General features: G+C 41.8%; 1 protein-coding gene across 3 annotated transcripts in view; it reads right to left on the reverse strand.

Annotated features, from left to right (window-relative positions):
- Positions 1-963: 963 nt before the first annotated feature.
- The window catches only part of LOC124717103, a 70,019-nt gene continuing 45,160 nt past the window's right edge, over positions 964-25,822 (reverse strand). For 2 of the 3 annotated variants that reach the window (XM_047243812.1, XM_047243813.1), the window contains 3 exons: positions 21,874-22,180; positions 11,114-11,253; positions 964-1,217 (listed from right to left, as the gene is read on the reverse strand). In XM_047243812.1, coding sequence (XP_047099768.1) covers positions 1,073-1,217; positions 11,114-11,253; positions 21,874-22,180 — 592 coding nt within the window. In that variant the 3' untranslated portion in view covers positions 964-1,072. Of the gene's footprint in view, positions 1,218-11,106; positions 11,254-21,873; positions 22,181-25,822 lie in introns of all 3 variants that reach the window. The other variant, XM_047243814.1, reaches the window with a different exon arrangement.

Genomic DNA, 25,822 nt, shown 5'->3' on the forward strand with positions numbered 1-25,822 from the left:
AAACACATGGAAATTCTCATTTACACAACTTTTAGGATTTTACTGTCAATAACAATTGCCACAATTAAAAGTTTGTAACCGGTATAAATACTTGCACTTTCATAAATTTCTCAATAACTGTGTACTGGCTGCCTCCCTCCTCCCACTCTAAAATACAGTTATGTGAAAACCACATAGTGCCTTCCATGTCTGATTATTTGTAAAGCCAGTGTTAGGTGGTTCAGCCTGTATAATTGTAAGGAAAGTATGAAACAGTAACAAAGGACAGGTGACATGAGGTTTACAGTGAAGGGAGCCATCAGGTGATATATATGTGATAACAAAAGCTAGTGAAGTTTTCATTCCTATTTATGTGCCTGTCAACAACTCAAGAATTCTACTATTTTGTGAGTTGCCTCCTGTGCTCCTTGATTATTTATATTTTGCCAGAATATTTCTTTCCATATTAATATATAATATTGTGTTTTGTAAATCGTATTTATCAGCTTTACAATTCTATTAAATGTTACAGAAATCTAATGAAATTGAATTTGGAGGAAAAATCAATCTAACAAACAATATGCAAAGTTTTAGCACAATGATTAAATTTTTCTCAAAACAATTTATGATTGGCTGACTAAATGAAGTTCAGCCTTTTGTTGTTAACATGGTGGCCCAAAAAACCTGAGATGGTGAAATATTTCAATAGTTCAATTGTTTAACTAAAACAGAGGACTCTACATTTCTTAACAAGTAAAAATGATTGCAAATTGCTTACACACACACACACACACACACACACACACACACACACACACACACACAGTGAATACAGTACCAAAATCTTACAGGACAATTTTTCTCCAAGACACACATCTATTCCTGTAATGTTTAGAACAATAATCAATGCCCCAGATTTAGTGGCAACAGCATGAAATCATTTGGACACACAGCAAAGAGAATAGAAAGAACACACAACAAAAATTACAAAATATAAACATGTTTATTGATAAAATACTTGATTACAGGGAATCCAGATGTTATTACACATGCACCTGTTCAATTTGTGTCATCTGGAAGTCATTTAAAATCTTCAGAAACACATGTCAGTCTTCCAGTTATAAAAATTCCTTTTTACATTTCTCTCATACATTGTGATGCTACAGAGAATATCGATGTACCAGTTCCTCCTGCCAACTCCGTCGAAGTTTATGAGGAGGGACGACTTCCGGTTTAACCTGTCAAAAAGGGAAGACATTTAACACTTACAGTTATCTTCACTGGCACGAAACTGTGAGACGAAAGTTTCATTCAGACAGCAAATCCTGAACAGATTATGACAAGTGACACTTTGAATGCTGGACACTGATAAATGGAGAGCTTCAAAACATTTGTGTTAAAAATTAAGAACATTGCCAACAAGTTTGCCTCAAAAAACTGAACTGTTTTGCTGTCTGTCTGAACATTAGTTCAACACAAGAATAGAAATAATATGTTGACAGATCACTGTTACTGCAAGCATGGATATGAACAGGAAATTTTCAACTGTTACAAAAAAATTAACCCCTAAATTTTCATCTTTTTTGTCAGAGAAAGAAAACAAAAGTCAAATAAGAATATTAAGTAATTCATTTTTTAGAGGCTATTTGAAAAAAAAATTAAAGGGGTGGCAATGGCCAAAATCTGCAATGCTTTCAACATTTTTAGTTCACACAATAAAATACAAGTTTTGGTATTACATATGCCTCTAGGCTGTAATCACATGGTACTTTTTTTAACAAAATGTAAGTCCACAAAATCTGCCAGTTCAATTTGAATAATACAGCAACCATCAATTTGCACGACTCAGAAAGATTTCAAGGAAGAAAGATTACGTTTAACATGCTGTTGAGGTCATTGGAGACCGAACACAAGCTCAGATCAAGGACGAATGGGGAAGAAAATCGGCCATGCCCTTTTGAAGCGACCATCCCGGCATTTTCTTTAATCTATTTAATGAATCACAGACAACCTAAATCAGGATAGCCAGATTTGAATTTAAACTGTTGCATGTCTCTGCAATGCAACATTTGTTTTGGTGGCTGGGAAACTGATACTCTTTTATAAATATTTGTAGTAATTCTGGTTATGGAAATTACAGTGTGGAATGAAAATAATGGAAAAAGTCAACGTAACCGTAGTGACCAGTGTAGATGCCACACACACAATCCTGGTGCTCAGTTCTAGGGCACAAGACAGAAGTATGAAGATGCTAGCACTGGCCGCCACTCTTAGATGCATTCGCAGGTCCTCCGCACTGCAGTCTACTGGCCAATCGACGGCTTATAGAGTCCTCCCCAGCCAGGCTCACTCTCAGTTACATGTTGAGATTTGGTCCATGTTTATTGGACTACTAGTGTATCCACCCCATGGGAAATGTCTTTTGTACAAGTTATTCCAGACGTAATAAAGTGTTGTGTCAGTTATTATCTGTGAGTGCTTGTAACTAGAAAACACGGGTGACAAATAAGCTCCAAGGTCTTTGTTCTGCAGTTGCTTTTTGTATCTTCTTTTGACACAGAGCCTCTGCTTCAAACGTTGGTGCAACAACAGATGGAACTTCCTACTGCCATGTGACAGGCTATGCCGGTGTTGCTCTCTCCCTCTCGATCTACAGTTACGTTCCCTCCTCCTCTCCTGCCATGTGTCAAGGCAGCAGAAGATTGACAAGTGTATGAATATTGCCTAAAGCAAATTTCCACACCTTGCACATTTCGGATGCGGGAGTATGTCGTGCGCTGTTTTTGTCACAGATTTCACCTTCTATCAGATATTGCGGCAATTGCCCCATTGCAGGAACCTTCCTCAGTGACGTCTGACAATTTATGTTTGTTGTCATCGTCCTAATATCCCCACTGCACACAGGTCATCACAGCTTAGGGTCGAATTCTACAGATGCGAGAAGCAGCCTCTTCAGTCTTACCATGCCTGGGCTGTGAACCTCCACAGCCTTACTCGCAAGTGAAATTTTGTCACAGCCAAGTCAAAAGAATCGTATGCAGATGTCACAGTTCACAATATTATCATCCGCTCTGCCTCAGATAAGGAAGTCAGGCAACGGGCCCTCCAATTAGAAAATGCCTCCCTTGAAGAGGTTTTTCAACTGTCTAGTTGTATGTCTCTCACACTGCTGATCAGCAGCTAGAAGTATGGTGTGAAGGCACGGGTGTACGGAGTGGCCCAGCTGCATTCGCTGCATCCCAGGAGGGTGACATCATGGTCGTGCGACACAGCCGATCCACTGGCTTCTACACAGTACATAAAAGGCATTCCAGCCACTGCTCCCTGTTGCCGTTCTGTGCCTCTTGTTACTCCAACATGATAGATCAGAGCATCCCACCATTGGCCCGTCTGGCATTAAGTGTAAAAAAAAAAAAAAAAAAAAACTGATCAGGATTCCTACAAACTTTTTATCAAGGTTTTGATTCACTCATGACAGATGCACCTGAAAGTGGACAATGGTGTGGCAGTTTCTTTGCTTAATGCTCAAACATATTTGGACCTCAGCTCTCCACCACTGTTGTTGGTAAACACGTGCCTATGCAGATATGGTAAACAGCAACTACCCTGCTTGGCCAGTTCACTGCCGATTTTACCTGTAGGTGACTCACCAACTACCTCTATTGTCATCCATGATGCTAGTTTAGCAAACCTTTTCGGGTTTGATGGATTGATGCCTTTGGCGTTTCAGTCACAGACTCCATACAGCTGCTATCTGCCGAAGCCCCTATCAATCATTGGAATCTCTGTGCTCAAAATTTCAGGATATTTTTGTAGGCCTAGGGCGTGCCACAGACTTTCCATGCCCACATAACCAGCTCACCCTAAATTTTTTTGAGCTAGGCAGATTCCTATAGGCCTACACTCCCAAGTCAATATGGAGCTGGATCAGCTCGTATCTCAGTGTTATGGTTCGCATTTCCTCTAGTGAGTGGCACACCCCTTGTCATCGTGAGGAAACCCTCTGACAAATTACGACTTTGTGGCAATTTTAAGGTCACTGTGAATTCACAGTCTGTGGTTGACACATACCCACTGCCATGTCCACACACTTAGCAAGGAGTCAGTTCTTTTACAAACCTGATCTTTCTGAAGCGATCGCCAGTTACCCTTGGATGAGGAGTCCAGTCTTTTACAGTTCTTTATCTGCCTTTCAGACTGTATTGATATAAACAGTTGATGTTTGGGGTAGCAACTTTTAAATCCTGTCTGGAACAGGTTATGACCACTATTCCATACTGTATCAACTACCTGAATGACATTGTCATGGGACATTCTATGAACGACCATCTGCACAATCCCTGTGCTCTTTTCCGAAAACTCTGCACTGTGGATCTGGGTTGCAGTCTGCAGAAGTCCAAATTTTTCCAACTATCCCTTGAGTATCTGAGCCACACCAATCATGGCAGGACATCCAACTCCTTGTGAATCTTGTCAGTGCCAGTGTAGATCTGCTGTGTACCCAACTGTTGCAACAATTACAGGCTTCCTGAGTAAAATTGGCTATTATCATTGATTCATTCCAGGTCACCCAACATTGCACGCATCCTCTCTGCCTCCTTTTCCACAAGGGTGCTTCCTTTGTCTGGTCTCTGGAATGCAACCAGCCCTTCCCCAAGTTCAAGGACCCCCTCAGATCAGCACTGTGTCTAGCCACTTTTGATCCCAACAAACCACTGGTTTTGGCTAAGGACACCTCGTAGTATGGCATGGAGCAGTCCTCGCCAATTGGAATGCAAATGGCTCCAAGCAGCCACTGGCATTGGCCTCCAAAACTCTCAGTCCAGCACAGGTCCACTACAAGCTGGACAAAAAGGAGGCTCTGACCATTGTGTATGCAGTCACGATACTTCACGTTTCCTTGTGTGGCACAAAATTCAAACTCATTATGGACCAAAAGCCATTAGTTTTATCATCTCACCCATCCAACTGGGTCCCCAATAATGCTACCCACAGGCTGCAGTGATGGGCCTTATTCCTCTCCAAATACCACTATGACATCCATTTTTGCCCCAATGGGCACCACGCCAATGTGGATCCCTTATCCCAGCTGCCAGTCGGCTTGGACCTCAAATTTATTCGAGTGGAGCTCTTCTCTTTTTTCTTTTAGTGGCTATCTCCTACCGCCCTGGTTTCCGAACACTAGTATTCAAATCACCATGGTAACAGCGTCCGACCCCATCCCCCAACAGCTAGTCCTTGTCCTGCAGAGTTGGTCTTCTCATCCTCCAGATTGCGCTTCCAAGCAGTTTCATAACTATTTTGTTTTGCGCCACTGTCTCTCAGTTGCAGATGGGGTCCTCCTCCTCCTCTCCATGGATGCTGCTGCTTCCAGGGTGGTTATTCCTGGGAGTTTGGGCCAGGAGCTCGTGCAGGTGTTACATGAGGGTCACCGGGATGTTTTCTGCACCAAAGCATTAGGTTTCAGACATGTTTACTGGCCCGGCATTGACTGGGAGCAGGAGAATTTGGCTGCTGTGTGTCCCCAATGCACTAGTCACGGGCGGCTCCCAAGGCTTTGTTCTCCCTATGGCCTCCAGCAACCCAGCCCTGTGAATGCATCCATGTGGATTTTGTGGCTCTGTATTTGAATGTGTTTTGGCTGACTGTCACTGACTGGTTTTGCATTTCCCGCACTTGGTCTGGTGCTCCTCTGCCACTACTGAAGACACTATTTGGCTACCACAAAATTTTTTTCTGTACAAGGTCTGCCAGTTACTCTTGTTTCTGACAGAAACCTCAGTTGATGTCCTAGGCATTTTGCAATTTCTGAGAGTGGCCATGTTTTGAGTAAAACATACATTTCTCTCGTTGCTATGTTAAAATTTGCTTCTTTTCCAAAACATACAGGAGTTCACACAATGTCACCTCACTAACATGTTATGCAGATCCAACTGTGAGAGAATTCTGAAACAGCTGTATTAAGTTTCATACATGAGAAAAAGAGGAAAAGTAAGGTCAACAGCTCATGAAAAAGCACATCTCTGGTACAAAAATAAACATATAACGTCTTCACTTGTATTGTTCCAAAACAACAGCATTTCTCATTTCACCAGCAATTACATTATTTATCAAAAAAGTCTAGCTACGGGAATAATGTGGCACATAATGAAGTTTTCCAGGATAACAATATGGCAAAATGCTCTCCTCTTTGCGTGCTATCATTTGCCATACTCTCATTTCCATATGTCAAACTATTTATGAAATCTGAGGAATATTCTTGAAATCTCATTCTGGCTTTACCGCTGGCGTGCCTGATCACGAATGAGAGTGCTACATTGGATCAATTTTCTCCAGCCTGGTTAAAGATAGAGACCTCCATACAAGACTAAAGAAAACTTTAATATGTAAGCTACACTACTGGCCATTAAAATTGCTACACCACGAAGATGACGTGCTACAGACGCGAAATTTAACCGACAGGAAGAAGATGCTGTGATATGCAAATGATTAGCTTTTCAGAGCATTCACACAAGGTTGGCACCAGTGGCGACACCTACAATGTGCTGACATGAGGGAAGTTTCCAATCGATTTCTCATACACAAACAGCAGTTGACCGGCGTTGCCTGCTGAAACGTTGTTGTGATGCCATGTGTAAGGAGGAGAAATGCGTACCATCACGTTTCCGAACTTGGTAAATGTCGGATTGTAGCCTATCGCGATTGCGGTTTATTGTATAGCAACATTGCTGCTCGCGTTGATCGAGATCCGATGACTGTTAGCAGAATATGGAATTGGTGGGTTCAGGAGGGTAATATGGAATGCCGTGCTGGATCCCAACGGCCTCGTATCACTAGCAGTCGAGACGACAGGCATCTTATCCGCATGGCTGTAATGGATCGTGCAGCCGTATCTTGATCCCTGAGTCAACAGGCGTTTGCAAGACAACAACCATCTGCACAAACAGTTCAACGACATTTGCAGCAGCATGAACTATCAGCTTGGAGACCATGGCTGCGGTTACCCTTGTCGCTGTATCACAGCAGGAGCGCCTGCGATGGTGTACTCGACGACGAACCTGGGTGCACGAATGGCAAAACATTATTTTTCAGATGAATCCAGGTTCTGTTTACAGCATCATGCTGGTCACATCTGTGTTTGGCGACATCGCAGTGAACGCACATTGGAAGCGTGTATTCATCATCGCCATACTGGCGTATCACCCCGCGTGATAGTATGTGGTGCCATTGGTTACACGTCTCGGTCACCTCTTGTTCGCATTGACGGCACTTTGAACAGTGGACGTTACATTTCAGATGTGTTACAACTGGTGGCTCTACACTTCATTCAATCCCTGCAAATGCACGCAGGATAATGCACGATTGCATGGTGTAGGTTCTTTACGGGCCTTTCTGGATACACAAAAATGTTCGACTGCTGCCCTGGCCAGCACATTCTCCAGATCTCTCACCAATTGAAAACGTCTGGTCAGAGGTGGCCGAGCAACTGGCTCATCACAATACTCCAGTCACTACTCTTGAACTGTGGTATTGTGTTGAAGCTGCATGGGCAGCTGAACCTGTACACACCGTCCAAGCTCTGTTTGACTCAATGCCCAGGCGTATCTAGGCCATTATTACGGCCAGAGGTGGTTGTTTTGGGTACTGATTTCTCAGGATCTATGCACCCAAATTGCATGAAAATGTAATCGCATGTCAGTTCTTGTATTATGTATTTGTCCAATGAATACCAGTTTATCATCTGCATTTCTTCTTGGTGTGGCAATTATAATGGCCAGTAGTGTGAATTCCATATACAGCAATATATTATGTAATATGCACCAAATGCAAAATCACAGTAACCGCTATTTTCCATTGAAAACTTCTTTGAATTTCACGTAGTGTCTTACTTAAATGCGTAAATCACAGTAACTATGACCATTAACGAAATGATGAGGTTGACATTTAAAGCTATTAGTAATGCAAAAATGAGAAAAAAGTTTACTAAGCATTCTCTGTAAAATTGAAGGCGTATGCCTTTATTTCATCATCACAGCTCATGACTGACGAAATAGGCAAACAAATGTTGGCCTCCACTTCTGAACAAAGGGATGAACTAACCCAGTGCTTAGGACACGGAAACTTGTCAGCTGCTGGATAACTTAAATACTATTATGATTTACTTACAATTCATTTCAACAAAACTCATTATACTCTTGCATTTTCTGTATTTGCTATGCAGACATGCCAACTTTCAAAAGTGAAAAATCAGGAGAATTTTAGTGCTGTACTATAGTGAATTATAACACATCCCTGACAAAGTTGCAAAAATTCAGTACCTGTACCTGGCACACCCATATTGTTTCACAATTTCAGAATCGGGAAACATTTTGAGAAGCAAAGGCCCAGCATGGTCAGTACAGTTTATAGTCAAGTTATGCTCTACAATAAATGAGGTAAATAAGAGGTAAATAAAGCCTCAGCATTCGTCACAGAATCTACATTTTGAGGTTTACATGAAAAGTTAAGTTTCTGGTTCCGTTCTACACAATGGACACTCTCCTTGTGTTTTTTAGTTTGAACATGTTCAAGAATGCCGCATTTCCCGCCATGAGCCACTGAAAAGTCACATCTACATACACCACAAAATGCGTAACTTTGTCCCTTCCTCGATTCACTTAAACATGGAAACTCTTCCTTATAACCGTTTCTGAACACTGCATCGTATTTCTTCGCCATCCTGCACAAAAAATTATCAACACCTCCATGATGCGCAGCCAACAACTACTAGAGTACACAAATCACACAGCAGGACCGAGAACACAATGGTCCTACGTTCTAGACAATGGTCATGTAGCAATGGTGCCAACCCTGGTGCACCATTTCCCCCTATACTGCACTTCAAATTCCCCTAAATAATTTGTCACACTGTAGGGTAAGCGAGTGTGGGGTGGGGCGGTAAAAGGGAGTCAACAATGAAATTGTCGAGTGGAGGGGCGGGGAGGGAAGAGTAGTAACCCTAAATATTTTTCCCCCCCTGAAACATTTATCCCTCTAATTTCCCCCAGGCAGGCCTTTGGAAAGGACTGATATTTCTGTGGGACTAAGGTTTCTGGAGGAAAAATTCATAACTGTGTTGCGGGTCTGTTTAGGTTCTGGGTTGTGTCTGGTGGTAGGTGGTAGTTTTGAAGGGTGGGGTAAGTGGTCTTCATGACCAACTATATCCTCACTCACAATTACTTCTCCTTTGAAGGCTTTACCTACAAACAAATCAGCAGTACGACTATGGGCACCTGCATGGCACCATCCTATGCTAACCTATTCATGGGCCATCTAGAGGAATCCTTCCTAAAAACCCAGAATCCTAAACCTCCCACCTGGTTCAGATTCATTGATGACATCTTTGCTGTCTGTATTGAAGGTGAGGACACCTTATTCACATTCCTCCAGAACCTCAACGACTTCTCCCCCATTTGCTTCACCTGGTCCTGCTCAACCCAACATGCCACCTTCCTAGATGTTGACCTTCACCTCAGAGATGGCTACATCAGTACCTCCGTCCATATCAAACCTACTAACCACCAGCAATACCTCCACTTCGACAGCTGCCACCCGATCCATACCAAGAAGTCCCTTCCGTACAGCCTAGCATCTGCAGTGACGAGCAGTCCCTCTCAAAATATACCGAGGGTCTCACTGAAGCCTTCACTGACCGTAATAATCCTCCCATCCTTGTACAAAAACAAATCTCCCGTGTCTTATCTTTCCAGTCTCCCATCACCTCTCAAAGTCCCACAGTCCGGCCACAGAGGAGCATTCCCCTCATACCTCAGTACCAGCCGGGACTGGAGCAACTGAATAACATTCTCTGCCAGGGTTTCAATTACCTCTCGTCATGCCCTGAAATGAGAAATGTCCTGCCCACTATCCTTCCCACCCCTCCTACAATGGTTTTCCGCTGTCCACCGAACCTACACCATATACTCATTCATCCTTACACAACCCCTGCTCCCAATCCCTTACCTCATGGCTCATACCCCTGTTATAGAGCTAGATGCAATACCTGTCCCTCATATCCTCCTACCACCACCTACTCCAGTCTGGTCACTAACATCACCTATCCCATCAAAGGCAGTCATGATTTACAAGCTAAGCTGCAACCTCTGTGCTGCATTTTATGTAGGCATGACAATCAACAAGCTGTCTGTCCATATGAACGGCCACCGACAAACTGTGGCCAAGAAACAAGTGGACCACCCTATTGCTGAACACACTGCCAAACATAATATCCCTCATCTTGATGACTGCTTCACAGCCTGTGCCATATGGATCCTTCCCACCAACACCAGCTTTTCCGAATTGCGCAGGTGGGAACTTTCCCTGCAATACATCATATGTTCCCGTAACTCTCCTGACCTGAACCTTCGTTAGTCACTATCCTCACCCATCCATCCCCCTCCCTGTTCCCATTCCAGCACTACACAGCCGTCATTTCACAGCCACACCCAGTCTTTTATTTTCTCTCCTTTCCGCTAATTACCCCCTCCCCCTCCACACCTTCTCTCCTGCGCTCCGTCTAAACTGCAACACTTGACTGTCCGCCACTCCCACCATACTGTCCCTCCCCTCCCTACCCCACCCCAGCCTCCTCCTTACCCCCACCCAGGTGCCACTCCCATCATGCACTGGTGCTGCTGTTTACAGTGTGGTCTCAGCTCTCTGAGACTGCAAATGTGTTTGCAAGTTGCGTTTATGCGAGTGCGTGTGTGTGTGTGTGTGTGTGTGTGTGTGTGTGTGTGTGTGTGTGTGTGTGTACTGCTGACAAAGGCCTTAATGGCCGAAAGCTTTAATTGTGTGAATCTTTTTATTGTGCCTATCGCGACTCAGCATCTTTGCTATATGGTGAGTAGCAACTTTCCTTCTCTAGTATTGTTACATTCCACCCTGGATTTTCCATTGTTTGAAAACGTAAATATGAATTACGGAAGGAAAATGTATGCACCATACAGTAACAGATGGTAAGGATGTCACTTGCACTCGAGCTAAAAACGGTAACGCAAGGTCCTGAAGCTACCATGCAGTCACCTTCATAATTATCTAGCACCTGTAGAAAAATTATGTACGTGAAATACACTTATAGTTACTTACCGAGTACCTTGCTTGCGCCTGGCGAACAGCCCACCCCACCGTTTCGTTAGTACCACGCCATGATGGTTGTGCCACTGGAGAGAGAATATGCCTCTGTTGCTCTGAGGGTTGTGTTTTGCCTAGTTCCTCGTATCTGTCCAGTATACTCTGGAAAAAAATTAAATAAATAAATAAAAAAATTATATAATATAGTATTACCATATTTAACTGGAAAAAATCATATTTTAAGGAGTGTGCGTGATGACAAACACAAAATACAGCAGGACATCAGTCTGCCAATCTAACTGAGAACTTCCTCGCCCAGTACACTGAAGGTCTCAGCAAGGCCTTCACAGACAGGCAAGTGAATGACATCCTTTGCCAGGACTTTGATTAGTCATCATCGTGCCCTGAAATGAAGGACATCCTGCCCAAGATTCTTCCCACCCCTCTAAAAGTGGTGTTCCATCACCTATCCAACATTCACACCATCCTATAGTCTGTTCAGAACTACTTTAGGATTGACACTTGTCCAGGAGCATTTAGAGGAGAACGGTTGCCACATCCCCCAAAGAGCATACACGCAATCTTACATTTCATTCAACTCGCTCAAACAGGCAAACTATTCACTTTATAAATATAGAAATTGCATCAATGCATTCCAAAAGAGTTATACTACATTTTGATTTTAATTTTAGCTGCAGCAACAAATTATTAAGATGATATAAAGGCAGCTTACTGAAGTGCAATTCCTCACAACGTAACTAAATTTTCGACATGTGGGAAACTTTTTTGTTATTGAAGTTAGGTGAATACATTACGCGAATGAAATTTCAAGAATACATCACATTTCCATATGTTCGAAACCGGAACTCTGTTGGAGATCTCTAATATGAGATAATTTGAGTTAAATATGATGCACAATTGTCCGCTAATCGGGTGCCCGTACAGTTTTGGCATGAGAAATGGATAGACATAGGTTTGTAATGAAACTGTTATAGATTTTCTGATCCACCTACTTAATTCTAACGCAACCAAAAATATGATTAAGTATGTTTATCACAGTGGGAAAACTTATCTTAAATAGTACATCATCTATTATTCAGAAAGAATATAGGCGATACAAATAACACGGCATCTGTATTATAGCAGTTATATAGTAAGCAATAATATCTGTGTGTGTGATGCATACTGAATTTCTGAGATGAATTTCCTATGAAATTAGTAGCTGTTAAGGCCCTCTTATTAAAATTTCAAAACTTATATGACGATATACTTTTGTTATGTAGGCACTTACAGATTTAAACTGCACATGCCAAGCACATAGCTGGATCCGCCTGTGCTCCATTTCTACGGGGATAATGGAGAAATTCTAGTGAAGTATCTCTCGTTGCTATGACAGATTCTTGAAGTGTCACTGTCACTGTCATTAATAAATTGTCATCTCCTCCATTGAATTTTCCAAAAGATCTTCATTCTGCCATGCACTTTCCATAATGCTCTGCGTACGTTTCACCACAGCCTTCTTCCAATCTTCAGCGGTGACATTCTTGACAGCTCTTGCGAGTGCTTCAACAGCAGAGAGGGTCACAATTCATTACTGCCCCTGGCAACATAGCTTTTAATTTGGGCCCACACTAACTTTATTGGGTTGAAATGGCAGTGGTAAGGTGGTATGTATGCCCATGTTTTCTTGCAAGTTCATCAATTTTGTACAGGGGGAACTGTGGCTTATGGAGTGATATTTTTTCTACAAGCTCCATCTTTTTAAGGTCATCAGTTACATCGACATTACGATGCTGAAACCAATCAATCGTTTCCTCCTTTCTGTCTGCCATGTTACATGTGTTGTCAACAACAACTGAATGGTAAGGAGCATTATCTAGTAGTACTGTTCACTGCTTTCCAAGATTTGATATTAATGAATCTTTGAACCACTTTGTAAACGTAATGTGGTTCATTTCTTCGTGATACTCTCCTATTTTATTTGATTTAAAAAGCATGAGACTGTTTTCAAGAAAACTCTGGGAGGTGCCTGCATAAAAAAGAATAAGTCTGTCATCCTTACCAGAAGGCATTGCCATTGTTCCTTTAATGGGTTGTCTGTCCAGGCCTGCTTGGCAATGTGACCAGATTTTGCCCACATTTCGTCAGGCCACGCCACTTCACCAATATTTACGCTACGGATGTCCTTAAAAATTGGCTTCACCATGGAGCTATATTCCCCCTCTTCATTAACAGCTTATGGGCATGGAAATGTCTATAGTGAAAGCCAAAGTTGTGTAAAACTGTGGACAAGGTTGTGCGACTGTGTTGAAAAAGTCTCGATTCTTTAACTGTGACCAATAAATTCCTGAGCACCAGATGTTCCTTCCTGAGATAATAACCATAAAGATGACAAATTGCATTCTCTGCAAATGAATTGATGTTGGTAATCCATTTATCCATACGACATTTTCCCCTCCAGAGGTGTTAAGTTTTTATGGTTCTTCAGGTTCCCTTTCTTTGTCGAACATTTCCTTCCCAATTGTCACAACAGTGTTTTTCCTTGTATTCAAAACTGAGACAGTTATATCACCTTGGCAACAGAGAGCAGTGGGCCACAATTAAATTCTTCATTCTCACTCAAAGTAGTCACATAACGCATAAACCATTTCTCTTGACTGCCTTCGTATGCCAATCCTCTGGGCAGGAGAAGGACGTCAAACTTTTCCACTTATTACTTCTGATGAACTTCCTGCTGACACTGTTCGAGTACCACACAACGAATAACTGTAACAATGAACAACAGCAAAAACTCCTACAATTGTGGAAATGAACAAGTCACGAGGTGCAATGACCAGACAGGACAGCAAGCTGGCTACAACTGAAGCCCACCGCAAGCACATAAGTGTTGTGTGGGGTAAAGGTTTGGGAACTTCGGGGATTTACTCCATCTTCAGGTAGTGTGGTACTGGCGAAAAGTGGCCCTGTGAGTACCAGAATTTGGTCGGTTGGTGTAGTTCAAGTCCCTGGTCAAGGCAACTATAAAAACTATTTGCTTTTAATATCCAAAACTACAGATATCTCAACTTCCCAAGCTTACAGTCTGCTGGTCCAGAATTGGTTTTTAGTTTTTGCAACAAACACCAGTAATATGACTTGGAACATATGTCGGCATTAATGTTTAGCAAATTAATTTTTCCCTTCCAATTGCCATCAGAGAACATTTTGTTCGGGAGTGAGCACGCCTTCTGTTGTAACTGTGTATAAGTTATCCATCACATGTTGTTCAACACCAATCTAACACTGTAAGCTGTCTCAGAAATTCTAACTACAGGAGTTACATACAGGGCAATTCAAAATTAACACAGCAATTACAAATAATACTTGTGTAATCATTGTGTATAAGCAGACAAAGAAAAAAAATTTCCCAGATTTCCAGATTAAAAACACTTTTTCCAGGTTGAAAACACTTTTTGTGTGTTAAGTGACAGTATACTTTACCTCGGAACTATAAAACTTATCAATCCTTTGAATGGTTGTGGTTTTCTACACTGGCGTAGAATTTTCTGGCATTTTAGACAACAAAACCCAGGGAAAAACATGTTTTGGAAAGATCTTTGGTGTGCAGAGCTTGTACACTGCATATTTTCGTATTACGAAAGTATAAATTCGAATTCCAACAAACATCGTATGTTACTTTCCAAAGCACTGAAATCGATAATGCGATGTGCCTTTGAAACCCAGTCACAGCTCATGTCACATGACCTCACCAGCCGATGACAGCAGATATTCAGAGCATAGGACATGTGATGTAGTCAGCCAACAGCAACATCACTGTTAAGTACTGCAAACACACAACTAGGAAAAGTTAATGGTTTAAACTAATATACATGGTGTTGCTACAAGAAAGGAAAAGCTTTCACATATAACGTTGGTCTCAAAGATTAATAAGCTGCAAGAGAAGCTAAGCTTTCACATATAATGTTGATCTTTTTTGCGCATTTTACATTTTAAGATACATCACACAAATGTGTCAGTAAAATTTTTAACAATGGCATAAATGTCTGATCTGAGCTCGAAATTCTTCTAAATGGTCATACTCAAAGAGTGACTTAAGAAATTCGTTGTACATTCTCGCACACAGTTCTTCTTGTGTAGAAAGAAATTTACTTTGAACGTAAAACTTTTCAAATAACCATTTGCAATATTTTCCTGCAGCCTGTTAGATATAGGTCCGTTTCTGCAATTGCCACAGGGGGCCAAATAACAGACGTCACCACGCTTGCGCAGCTATGATGAGGCAGTAAGCCCGTATGTTCATACATGTAAAACATTAAAAGATCTTACATTATATCATAAAAGAAACATAACAGCAGAAGATACTCCAAGAGCATCAGAATTTTGTGAATCATACTAAAAAGCAATATTCAGCTTAAAACGCACATTCATATGTAAATTTTCTTGGAGTATCAGTACCATATTATCTCATGTTTGGTTCTTCGTTGTGGCATAATGCCACACATACTAGAAGATGAGAACGTGCATTTCAAACGCAGCAAACAACCAATAGTTTGAAATTAAAAACTTAGATTAAAATAAATTGACTGCCTCAGCAGAAAAGATTAATAAAAGACAAATTTCTGTAGCAAGCTGACAAAAATAATTTCATTGTTCTGCAAGGCGATTAATGCTTGAGGTTCAGAAAGGTGGAAGTAAAATAAAATCTTAAAATAATAACATGTACTTTTAATTCACTTGATGGCTTTTCATTTGATCTGAGAGCAATTAATGAAGAGGAAACAGCAAAATCACTTAATGTAAACACAGGTCACTCTGAGACTATCCACCTCTCTACTGTAACTCAGACTGCTCCGCGCATCAGCCCTAAATCTACGATATTTCAGAATCAAGGCAATACTAGATAGTGGCACGCCCCCCACCTCCACCCCACTCTCCCTTGAGAGTGTGAGGTAGGATGCCAAAAATTAAAAATCGACTTTTCAAAAATATGTTCGTTTTGTAGTGCACATCTTACTGAAGACGTCTGATACATAAAACATATGTCTTCGAGGAAAGGTAGGACATGTTATTTGTGTTCAGGACAGTGGAAATTAAAATGTCCTGTGGTGTCTCTCCTGCTCCCAGTCATACAGTTTGACTTCCTACCCCTCCTCCCCTTTTATATACACCTTCAACCCATTACATGCAGTCTCCCATCCTTCATCAAAGACACCAACCACTTCCTTGAACGCCTGGAATCCTTACCCAATCTGTTACCCCCGGAAACCATCCTTGTAACCATTGATGCCACTTCCTTATACACAAATATTCCGCACGTCCAGGGCCTCGCTGTGATGGAGCATTTCCTTTCACGCCGATCACCTGCCACCCTACCTAAAACCTCTTTCCTTATTACCTTAGCCAGCTTCATCCTGACCCACAACTTCTTCACTTTTGAAGGCCAGACATACCAACAATTAAAGGGAACAGCCATGGGTACCAGGATGGCCCCCTCGTACGCCAACCTATTCATGGGTCGCTTAGAGGAAGCCTTCTTGGTTACCCAGGTCTGACAACCCAAAGTTTGGTACAGATTTATTGATGACATCTTCATGATCTGGACTCACAGTGAAGAAGAACTCCAGAACTTCCTCTCCAACCTCAACTCCTTTGGTTCCATCAGATTCACCTGGTCCTACTCCAAATCCCATGCCACTTTCCTTGACGTTGACCTCCACCTGTCCAATGGCCAACTTCAGACGTCCGTCCACATCAAACCCACCAACAAGCAACAGTGCCTCCATTATGACAGCTGCCACCCATTCCACATCAAACGGTTCCTTCCCTACAGCCTAGGTCTTCGTGGCAAACGAATTTGCTCCAGTCCGGAATCCCTGAATCATTACACCAACAACCTGACAACAGCTTTCGCATCCCGCAACTACCCTCCCGACCTGGTACAGAAGCAAATAACCAGAGCCACTTCCTCATCCCCTCAAACCCAGAATCCCCCACAGAAGAACCCCAACAGTGCCCCACTTGTGACAGGATACTTTCCGGGACTGGACCAGACTCTGAATGTGGCTCTCCAGCAGGAATACGACTTCCTCAAATCCTGCCCTGAAATGAGATCCATCCTTCATGAAATCCTCCCCACTCCGCCAAGAGTGTCTTTCCGCCGTCCACCTAACCTTCGTAACCTGTTAGTTCATCCCTATGAAATCCTCAAACCACCTTCCCTACCCTCTGGCTCCTATCCTTGTAACCGTCCCCGGTGCAAAACCTGTTCCATGTACCCTCCTACCACCACCTACTCCAGTCCTGTAACCCGGAAGGTGTACACGATCAAAGGCAGAGCCACGTGTGAAAGCACCCATGTGATTTACCAACTGACCTGCCTACATTGTGATGCATTCTATGTGGGAATGACCAGCAACAAACTGTCCATTCGCATGAATGGACACAGGCAGACAGTGTTTGTTGGTAATGAGGATCACCCTGTGGCTAAACATGCCATGGTGCACAGCCAGCACATCTTGGCACGGTGTTACACCGTCCGGGTTATCTGGATACTTCCCACCAACACCAACCTATCCGAACTCCGGAGATGGGAACTTGCCCTTCAGTATATCCTCTCTTCTCGTCATCCGCCAGGCCTCAATCTCCACTAATTTCAAGTTGCCGCCACTCATACCTCACCTGTCTTTCAACAACTTCTTTGCCTCTACACTTCTGCCTCGACTGACATCTCTGCCAAACTCTTTGTCTTTAAATATGTCTGCTTGTGTCTGTATGTGTGGATGGATATGTGTGTGTGCGAGTGTATACCCGTCCTTTTTTCCCCCCTAAGGTAAGTCTTTCCGCTCCCGGGATTGGAATGACTCCTTACCCTCTCCCTTAAAACCCACTTCCTTTCGTCTTTCCCTCTCCTTCCCTCTTTCCTGATGAGGCAACGGTTTGTTGCGAAAGCTTGAATTTTGTGTGTATGTTTGTGTGTGTCTATCGACCTGCCAGCGCTTTAGTTCGGGTAAGTCACCTCATCTTTGTTTTTATATATATATATATATATATATATATCTCTAAAAAGAAAGATGATGAAACTTACCAAACAAAAGCGCTGGCAGGTCGATAGACACACTAACAAACACAAACATACACACAAAATTCTAGCTTTCGCAACCAATGGTTGCCTCGTCAGGAAAGAGGGAAGGAGAAGGAAAGACAAAAGGATACGGGTTTTAAGGGAGAGGGTAAGGAGTCATTCCAATCCCGGGAGCGGAAAGACTTACCTTAGGGGGAAAAAAGGACAGGTATACACTCGCGCACACACACACATATCCATCCACACATACACAGACACAAGCAGACATTTGTAAAGGCAAAGAGTTTGGGCCAAGAACTCTTCAGAAAAATAGCATTCTTTCTTGCCTATTAGCTAATAACTTTGTTTTGTGTGACATAAAATTAAATATAGGATACATAAATCCAGTAAAGACGAGACAAGCAAAAATACAGTATTCATTTATTCAAATCCTTATGTCCTAGCATTTTTTTCTCTCTAATCTTACAACACCTTTACTTGGTGTGCTTTCCTTTCTGGGAAAGGATCTATTACCTCATCATCAAAGATCATCAAACATATTGCTACATGAAAAAATGAAATGTCATTGCCTAATATTGTAAATCTGTTAGTACAAATAGTACCCCTGACTGGTGTGGTTTCTTGATCTGATTACCAGTATTTTGTCACTGTCTGCTAGATAAAACAAAATAGGCCAGCCTAATCTTGTGCACAACAACTTTAACACACACCAAATAGGCAAGACGGTTTTGGCACAAATGGTCAGTTTTATAACACAACGGAATGTCATTCACGAAGTACCAATATAAAATGCCTATTAGGCCTACTACAAGCAAAAAGCTTTACATCAGGAAATTGTTTCACATTTCATTCATACGCTCCAGCTTCTCAAGCACGAGATCGAAATGTAGTAGTACAAAATTTTTACATAAATTTGGAATCTTCATATTCTTCCGTAATTTGTGTTCTGCCCTGTTTCTTCTCCTTCGTCATTCTAACAATCAATCTTGTCATCACTAATTATGTAACTATTCCTTCCAGTATCAAAACTTATTCACCAGTTAACTTCACTAGCCCTGCCACAATCACCGGTTTAGTTACCCCATGTTTATTCTCTGGTTTGGCGTTATTACGTGTTTGTACAATGCGTTTTCCGTGCTTCTCACAGGACAGAACTTAAGCAGATGCTAGCCAGGGACTGTACAACTGGCCCTTACTAGTGTAGCCATTTGGCCAAAAACTTTCAGTCAAAATTTCATTCTCTTGGATACACCGAAAAGTTAATACGTAATTTTTCATGCCTTTTATTCCTGTTAGTCGTTTATTCTCACTCTGATATAGACTCTACGGATTTCATTCATAATTATAACAATGCTGATCATTTGCAAACCCAGTCAACATAAACAGCGATTGACATTCACCTGTTCGGCTATATTCTGCTCAGCTCCTGTAGCCCTGTCCCCTTTTGTCTGCATGAAAGTTTATTTCGAGATACGACGGGGATTCCTCTGCCAGAGACGACATGTACACTATGAACGAATTCAAAAATCAACTTACGATTCATCCAGAAATCAACCTGGGATGTGTTCCAAATTAACAGGGATGAGTTTCCAAACCATACGAATAATCGATAGACTAATGTGCGCTCGATGCTCGGCGCTTTGTGAAACAAGGCTTTTTTCCTCAAGATTATGAATTGGTAGATAATCATCAATTAAAAATAAAAAGGTATTATTTTCAGTAAAAAAGTTATGATTCAATAACAGTTATCATTTTCATTTGACATGTGCAGAACTCAGATAAAAGTAAACAGAAGACATGTCTGGCAAGAATTGAACTGTCAATCTCAGGATTTTAATACTATGCACGCACCTACAGGCAGCTATGATAAAAGGTTTGAAACGTTTTTTACTTGACACAGATCAATCTTTAAAGTCAAATTTTGCAAATGTCCTTGGAGGAGGAGGAGGAGGAGGACAGTGTTTAAAGTTCCACTGACAACATGGTCATTAGATATGGAGCACAAGTTCGCACTGGGAAAGGGCAGAGAGGGAAATCAGCCGTGCCCTTTCGAAGGAACCATCCCAGTATTTGCCTTAAGCAATTTAGGGAAATCGTGGAAAACCTAAATCAGTATGGACGGATGGATGGATGGATGCGTGTTTGAACAGTCATCCCCTTGAATGCGAGTCCAGTGTGCTGAAAACTGTGCTACCTCACATGGTCAAATGTTAGGAAAGTTCATTGTACTGCTTTATGAAACGTGTCCGAACACTCTTCACCAAACCATGGAAATATGGAGAAAATCACAGAGGGCAGAGCACCTGTTAGGTCTGTTCCCAAGCAGCCCATCTGGGATATCATATGCACTACTTCAACCCAGTTGTAGCACAATTCAGTGAGTTATGGATAGCAAGTCATTTAGCCATGGATCGGGATCACACCTCATTGCTTTCCATGTTTTGGGGCATCCATGTTGTTTCTGTGATTAGGGTGGAAGGGACTGCTAAACATTATTAGGCATGTTGTTGTTGTCGTCGTCATCGTCGTCAACTTTATCCCATGCCATCCTCATTATCTCTGCGCAATTACTTCAACCCACATCCTCCGATCCCACTTACCACAGTCAAGCATCTGTTTTCACCCCCCCCCCCCCCCACACACACACACACACACACACACACACACACACACATTCTCTCTCTCCCTCCCCCCTCCAATCCTCCATAATCAAACACTGCTGATTCCTAAATGCCTCAGAATATGATCCACCAACGATCCCTCCCTTTAGTCAAGTTGCGCCATACATTTCATTTCTGCCTAATGTGAATCAGTACCAACTCATTAATTATTTGATGTACCCCACCTAATCTTCAGCATTCTTCTAACAGACATTATCAAAGCTTCTGTTCTCTTCTTGTCTGAACTGTGTATCATCCACATTCCATTTCTGTACAAAGCTAGACTTGTTTTGTTGCCAATTCTGGTGGGCTCTGTGAATCAGCATGGGAGTATACAAAATATTCACAATATAGTACTTATAATTTTATTAGTTTTCCTTTGTACAACTCACAGCTAAACAGATTTGCTTCTTTGCTCATAATAATTTCAAGTCTGCTAATTTTGCTCTCTTTCCTGCCGCCAACCAAAATGTAATAACAAATTTTATTTATTATTCCTATGCACACCTGTACATAGTTGTATAGGATGAAATGATCGTATGGCATTGTTGGCCAGGAGGCCCCATGCGGGGAAGTTCGGCCGCCGGACTGCAAGTCCTTTAACGCCACTTCAGCAACTTGCGAGTCAATGATGATGAAATGATGATGAAAGACACACAACACCCAGTCATCACGAGGCAGATAAAATCCCTGACCCCGCTGGGAATCGAACCCAGGGCCCCGTGCGTGGAAAGCGAGAATGCTACCGCAAGACTACGAGCTGCGGACGTTGTATAGAATGATCTTCAGTGAGTCAGCACCCAGTAGCTAACACCAATGAAACACAGAACTTTGTCTATGAGTGTGGCATACCAAAAAATGTGTGCTGCAGTGTAGTGTATGTTCTTTCACAAATGCCAACCCACCACTTAATAACACGAGCAAGTTTCAGGACGAGAGAGAGAGAGAGAGAGAGAGAGAGAGAGAGAGAGAGAGAGAGAACTGCAACCAGATCAGGCAATTTACAACACTACACAATTTTTCAAGTGAATCTACACTCACCTGATTGGTGCACGGTTCTGCACGAATCGGAGGTCCCTCAACTGGCATCTCGAGAAGCCCGCCATTGTTCCTCAGGAGGCGAGAAGCAAGTTCTGCTGTAACCATGCGGAGATGCATCTTGCGGCCTCCCATGACAGGGCCAGCCACCTCACATATTGACCCCCTGCCACCTCGGCAGACGTCCTCCACGAGACGCAACACCCTCCGCCGCCCGAGAAGCGATGGTGGCACTCCGAGCACTGTGACCCACAGCCGTGCCCAGTGGCTGCGCTTCTCCAGGCCATTTGCCTCTGCCGCATTGCTCGACCTTTGTCGTGGAAAGTAATTACTGTATTAACAACTGAAGAACTGCAGGAATTTGAACAATATTACAAGCTATGTTCACATGTTACACATATGAGGTGCATTAGAAAAGTAGTTGTTGTTGTTTTTTTTTTTTTCCTGCAGACACCTGATGGATTAGAATCTAGTACACTTCCACGAGCCGACCTTGAAGCTCTGTGCACACATGTGAATTTTTTCCCACCTGTTGCTGGCAAGCAGCAGTTGAGTGAGGTAGCGTGCAGTGCTTGTGTCTTATAATGGAATGACTGGAGCAGTGCTACTGAATCAAATTTTGCCAGAAACTGGGTGACAGCTAGGTAGAAACCATTCGGAAGACACAAGATGGCTTTTTATGAGGATGCTATGGGCATCACACAAATAAGGAGTAGTACAACCAGTTTAAAGATGGCTGCACATCAGTGGAGATTAGCCACACTCCAGTCATCCATCAGCTGACTGCTTTCTTTGACTCCCACGATTTGGTACACCACAAGTATGCCCTACAGAGTCAATCAATCACCTATGAGCACTACAGGGATGTCCTCTGTTGCTTACATGATGCTGTGCAGTTCAAGAGACTGGACTTGTGGTCATTAGGAATTTGATGCCTCCTTCACGACACACTCCCGATATGGCCTCCTGTGACTTCTCGCTGTTCCCCAACTCAAGAGGCCACTGAAAGGAACACGATTTCAGACAAGAGAGGACATTATGCCAGCAATGACAGCCAAACTGAACTCCATTTTGAAAGAGGCTTTTTTGGCATGCTTCCAACAATGGTGGCAGCACTCCGAGAAGTGTGTGGAGTCCCAAGCGAACTACTTTGAGGGTGATCAGATGTCCAATACTCCAAGGTAAACCAGTCTTCTTTTTCTTGGCCAAAGGTCGTATACTTTTCTAACAGATCTTGTATGAAGTGTGTCACACAATTGTTTATTAGTCACTTGGGTAGAGCCTCACCTTGGGAAGATCAGTTTGCATCCCAGAGAAATGTAGGAACGTGGAAAATAAAACTGAGTCGACGACTTGTAAGACGGGGTAAATAAGCCAATATACTTTCAGGTTTATATATAAAGTTTTTGCCACTGTTGACTTGACTACTCTCTTTGATATTCTGAAGATAGAAGGGACAAAATACAGTGGGCAAAATGAAACTCACAACTTATACAGACACCAGACTGCAATTATAAGAGATGAAGGCCGCAAAAAGACAATAGTAGGGTAGAAGGGAGTGATACAAAGTTGCAGCCTATCCCCAATGTTATGCAATCAGTACATTCAGTAAGCTGCAAAGGAAACCAATGATAAATTTGGAGTGGGAAATCTATCAGTGACAGCAAAGGACTTTGAAGAGCAGCTGAATGGAATGGATAGTGTCTGGAAAAGAGGTCTCAAGATAAACAACAACAAAAGTAAAATTAGAGTATTGGAATTTATTTGAATTAACTCAAGCAATGCTGAGGGGATTGATTAGAAAAAGAGGTATTAAAAGGAGTAGATAATTTTTATTTGGGCAGCAGAATAATTCTTGAGGGCTAAGGTACAGAGGATGTAACTGCTGACTGGCAAATGCAAGAAGTGCTTCTCTAAGAAAAAGAAATTTGATTTACACAATCACAATAAAGATTGAATTGGTACCAGTTTCTTTTCACTGCCCAGTTGCGTATGATCTTCAGAGCCTTTTCCAATGCATAAATACCCATTATACAAGTAACTGGTCATTGCATCACACAAGGACATAAGTTATAAGCTGTATTTACCAGGCTTCTTGGGCACGTAGACCACGAAAGAGCATTTACCACTGTAGAAAACTAGTTTTTCATGTACAATAGCACATGTGCTTAAGCTGTAACATTTATGGGAATTTTCCACAACTTTTCTAAACAGAAAAGAAGCCACTGCTTTTCTTTTGACAAGTCATCAAACTGCAAGCAGTTCAACAACAAAATGAAACAGTTCCTAGACACGAGACATTTTATTATTTATCAACCTGAATCATCAGTTGGAAATACATAATTTACTTTTTTTTGATTGGATTTAAAATCAGAAGGAAACATCATAGTCTCAAAAAGCCAAACGTTCATGCAAATACAGGTTCAATAGTTCAGCTTTGCTTCTGTCAGACATAATCTATTTCAGCATTTGTCCATAGTAGGACGTGATCAATAACTTAATTGAAATATTGATGCCATACTGAAAAAGGGTCTTTTGAATCGCCTTTAGTCAATTTGGTGGGTGGAAATTTCATGATAATGTTGTGGTGACGACTTCTAGCAGCTCAGGTTGGAGATGCTTTGGCTCAATCATACTTGTTCTTGCCGTAGAAGAGATTTTTGCTTTTGCATTGGTCGTCACATGGATCACTACTTTCATCACTCATTTTCTGTTCCACTTTGCTCTGAAAAAAGTGTCATGCTCGCTCACAGTGGGTCCAGATTCTTCAAGATCATCGTCTTACTCACTCTAATCTGATTCCCCTAACCATCTGTTCACAGTTTCCTCAAATTTAGGATCTGAAATGTTCACACATTGTTTTCTATTTGAATCAGACCCTTTAACTGCAGAATTCCTAGGTTCCTACATATTTCAAATGCTACAAACTAGAAAATATCAAGACTACGCAACAAAAATAAAAGCAGGAAAAAAAAGAAAAAGAAATGCACAAGCAATGTAGTGCTGTCAAAATGAGTACAAGTGATTTTCAAACAGATGTCACCAACATTATAGAAGCTCTCGAAGAACACATCACACACTGCCAATCTGCTCACCAACTAAACTCGAAGCTAATGAACCTATGGACGCAATAATGGGAAGGGAACAGACTAAACCGCAACAGTAGATAGCAGCATGAAGTCAAAAAGGCCACACCATGTTAATCAAAGGTGAATTGTAAACATCTAAAAGACTTGATGAATAGTATAAGATTAAGATTGTATGCTATATGCTTGCCTACATGGCATTGTGGCGACAGTTGGCCATCTTGGTTTCAATGATAGTAGTTATTAAGATTTTGGGGATTATTTAAAATGCCTTGGAATCATTGCTGTTTTGCTCTAAGTATGTCTCAGGCCAGTGCTATACTCGTTGGGTGTGGGTTGTCACTGATTGTATGACAAGACATTAATACAGTTGCAAATGAGCATGTTGCAGGTATCTAAATTGTAATTAATGTATGTACTATATGAGAGCAGCAACGCCTGGCCTGAAGCATATTGCGTATCAACCAAGAGACCTACCAGAACAGATCGTGCTTTTACATAAATGAGCCAGCTGTTGTTTGCTGGACGGAATATAGAAGATTTTGTTTGGCCCACCTGTTTTTAATAAATACAGATGATTAACTGTGTTCTTAAATTTTATGGGGTGTTAAACTGCATTTGTGAAATTTAACCTGATAGATGTTTTTAAACAGTAAATTGTTCAAAGTGCCTCTCTGCACTTATTTTAAATATTTATCTCTCTTGTGATATAATATTTCCAGGAAATTTATAAAGTCCTAATACAAACCACACAATAGGCCACAAAAATAAAATAAAATATTAAGAAGGCACAACAATACAGAATCCACTGCTATAACACAAAAAAGTGTCCCTTAGGCTAGGTTTACCTCCCAGTTGGCAGGCAA

This window comes from Schistocerca piceifrons, chromosome 9 (assembly GCF_021461385.2).
Source record: "Schistocerca piceifrons isolate TAMUIC-IGC-003096 chromosome 9, iqSchPice1.1, whole genome shotgun sequence".
Lineage (NCBI taxonomy): Eukaryota > Metazoa > Arthropoda > Insecta > Orthoptera > Acrididae > Schistocerca > Schistocerca piceifrons.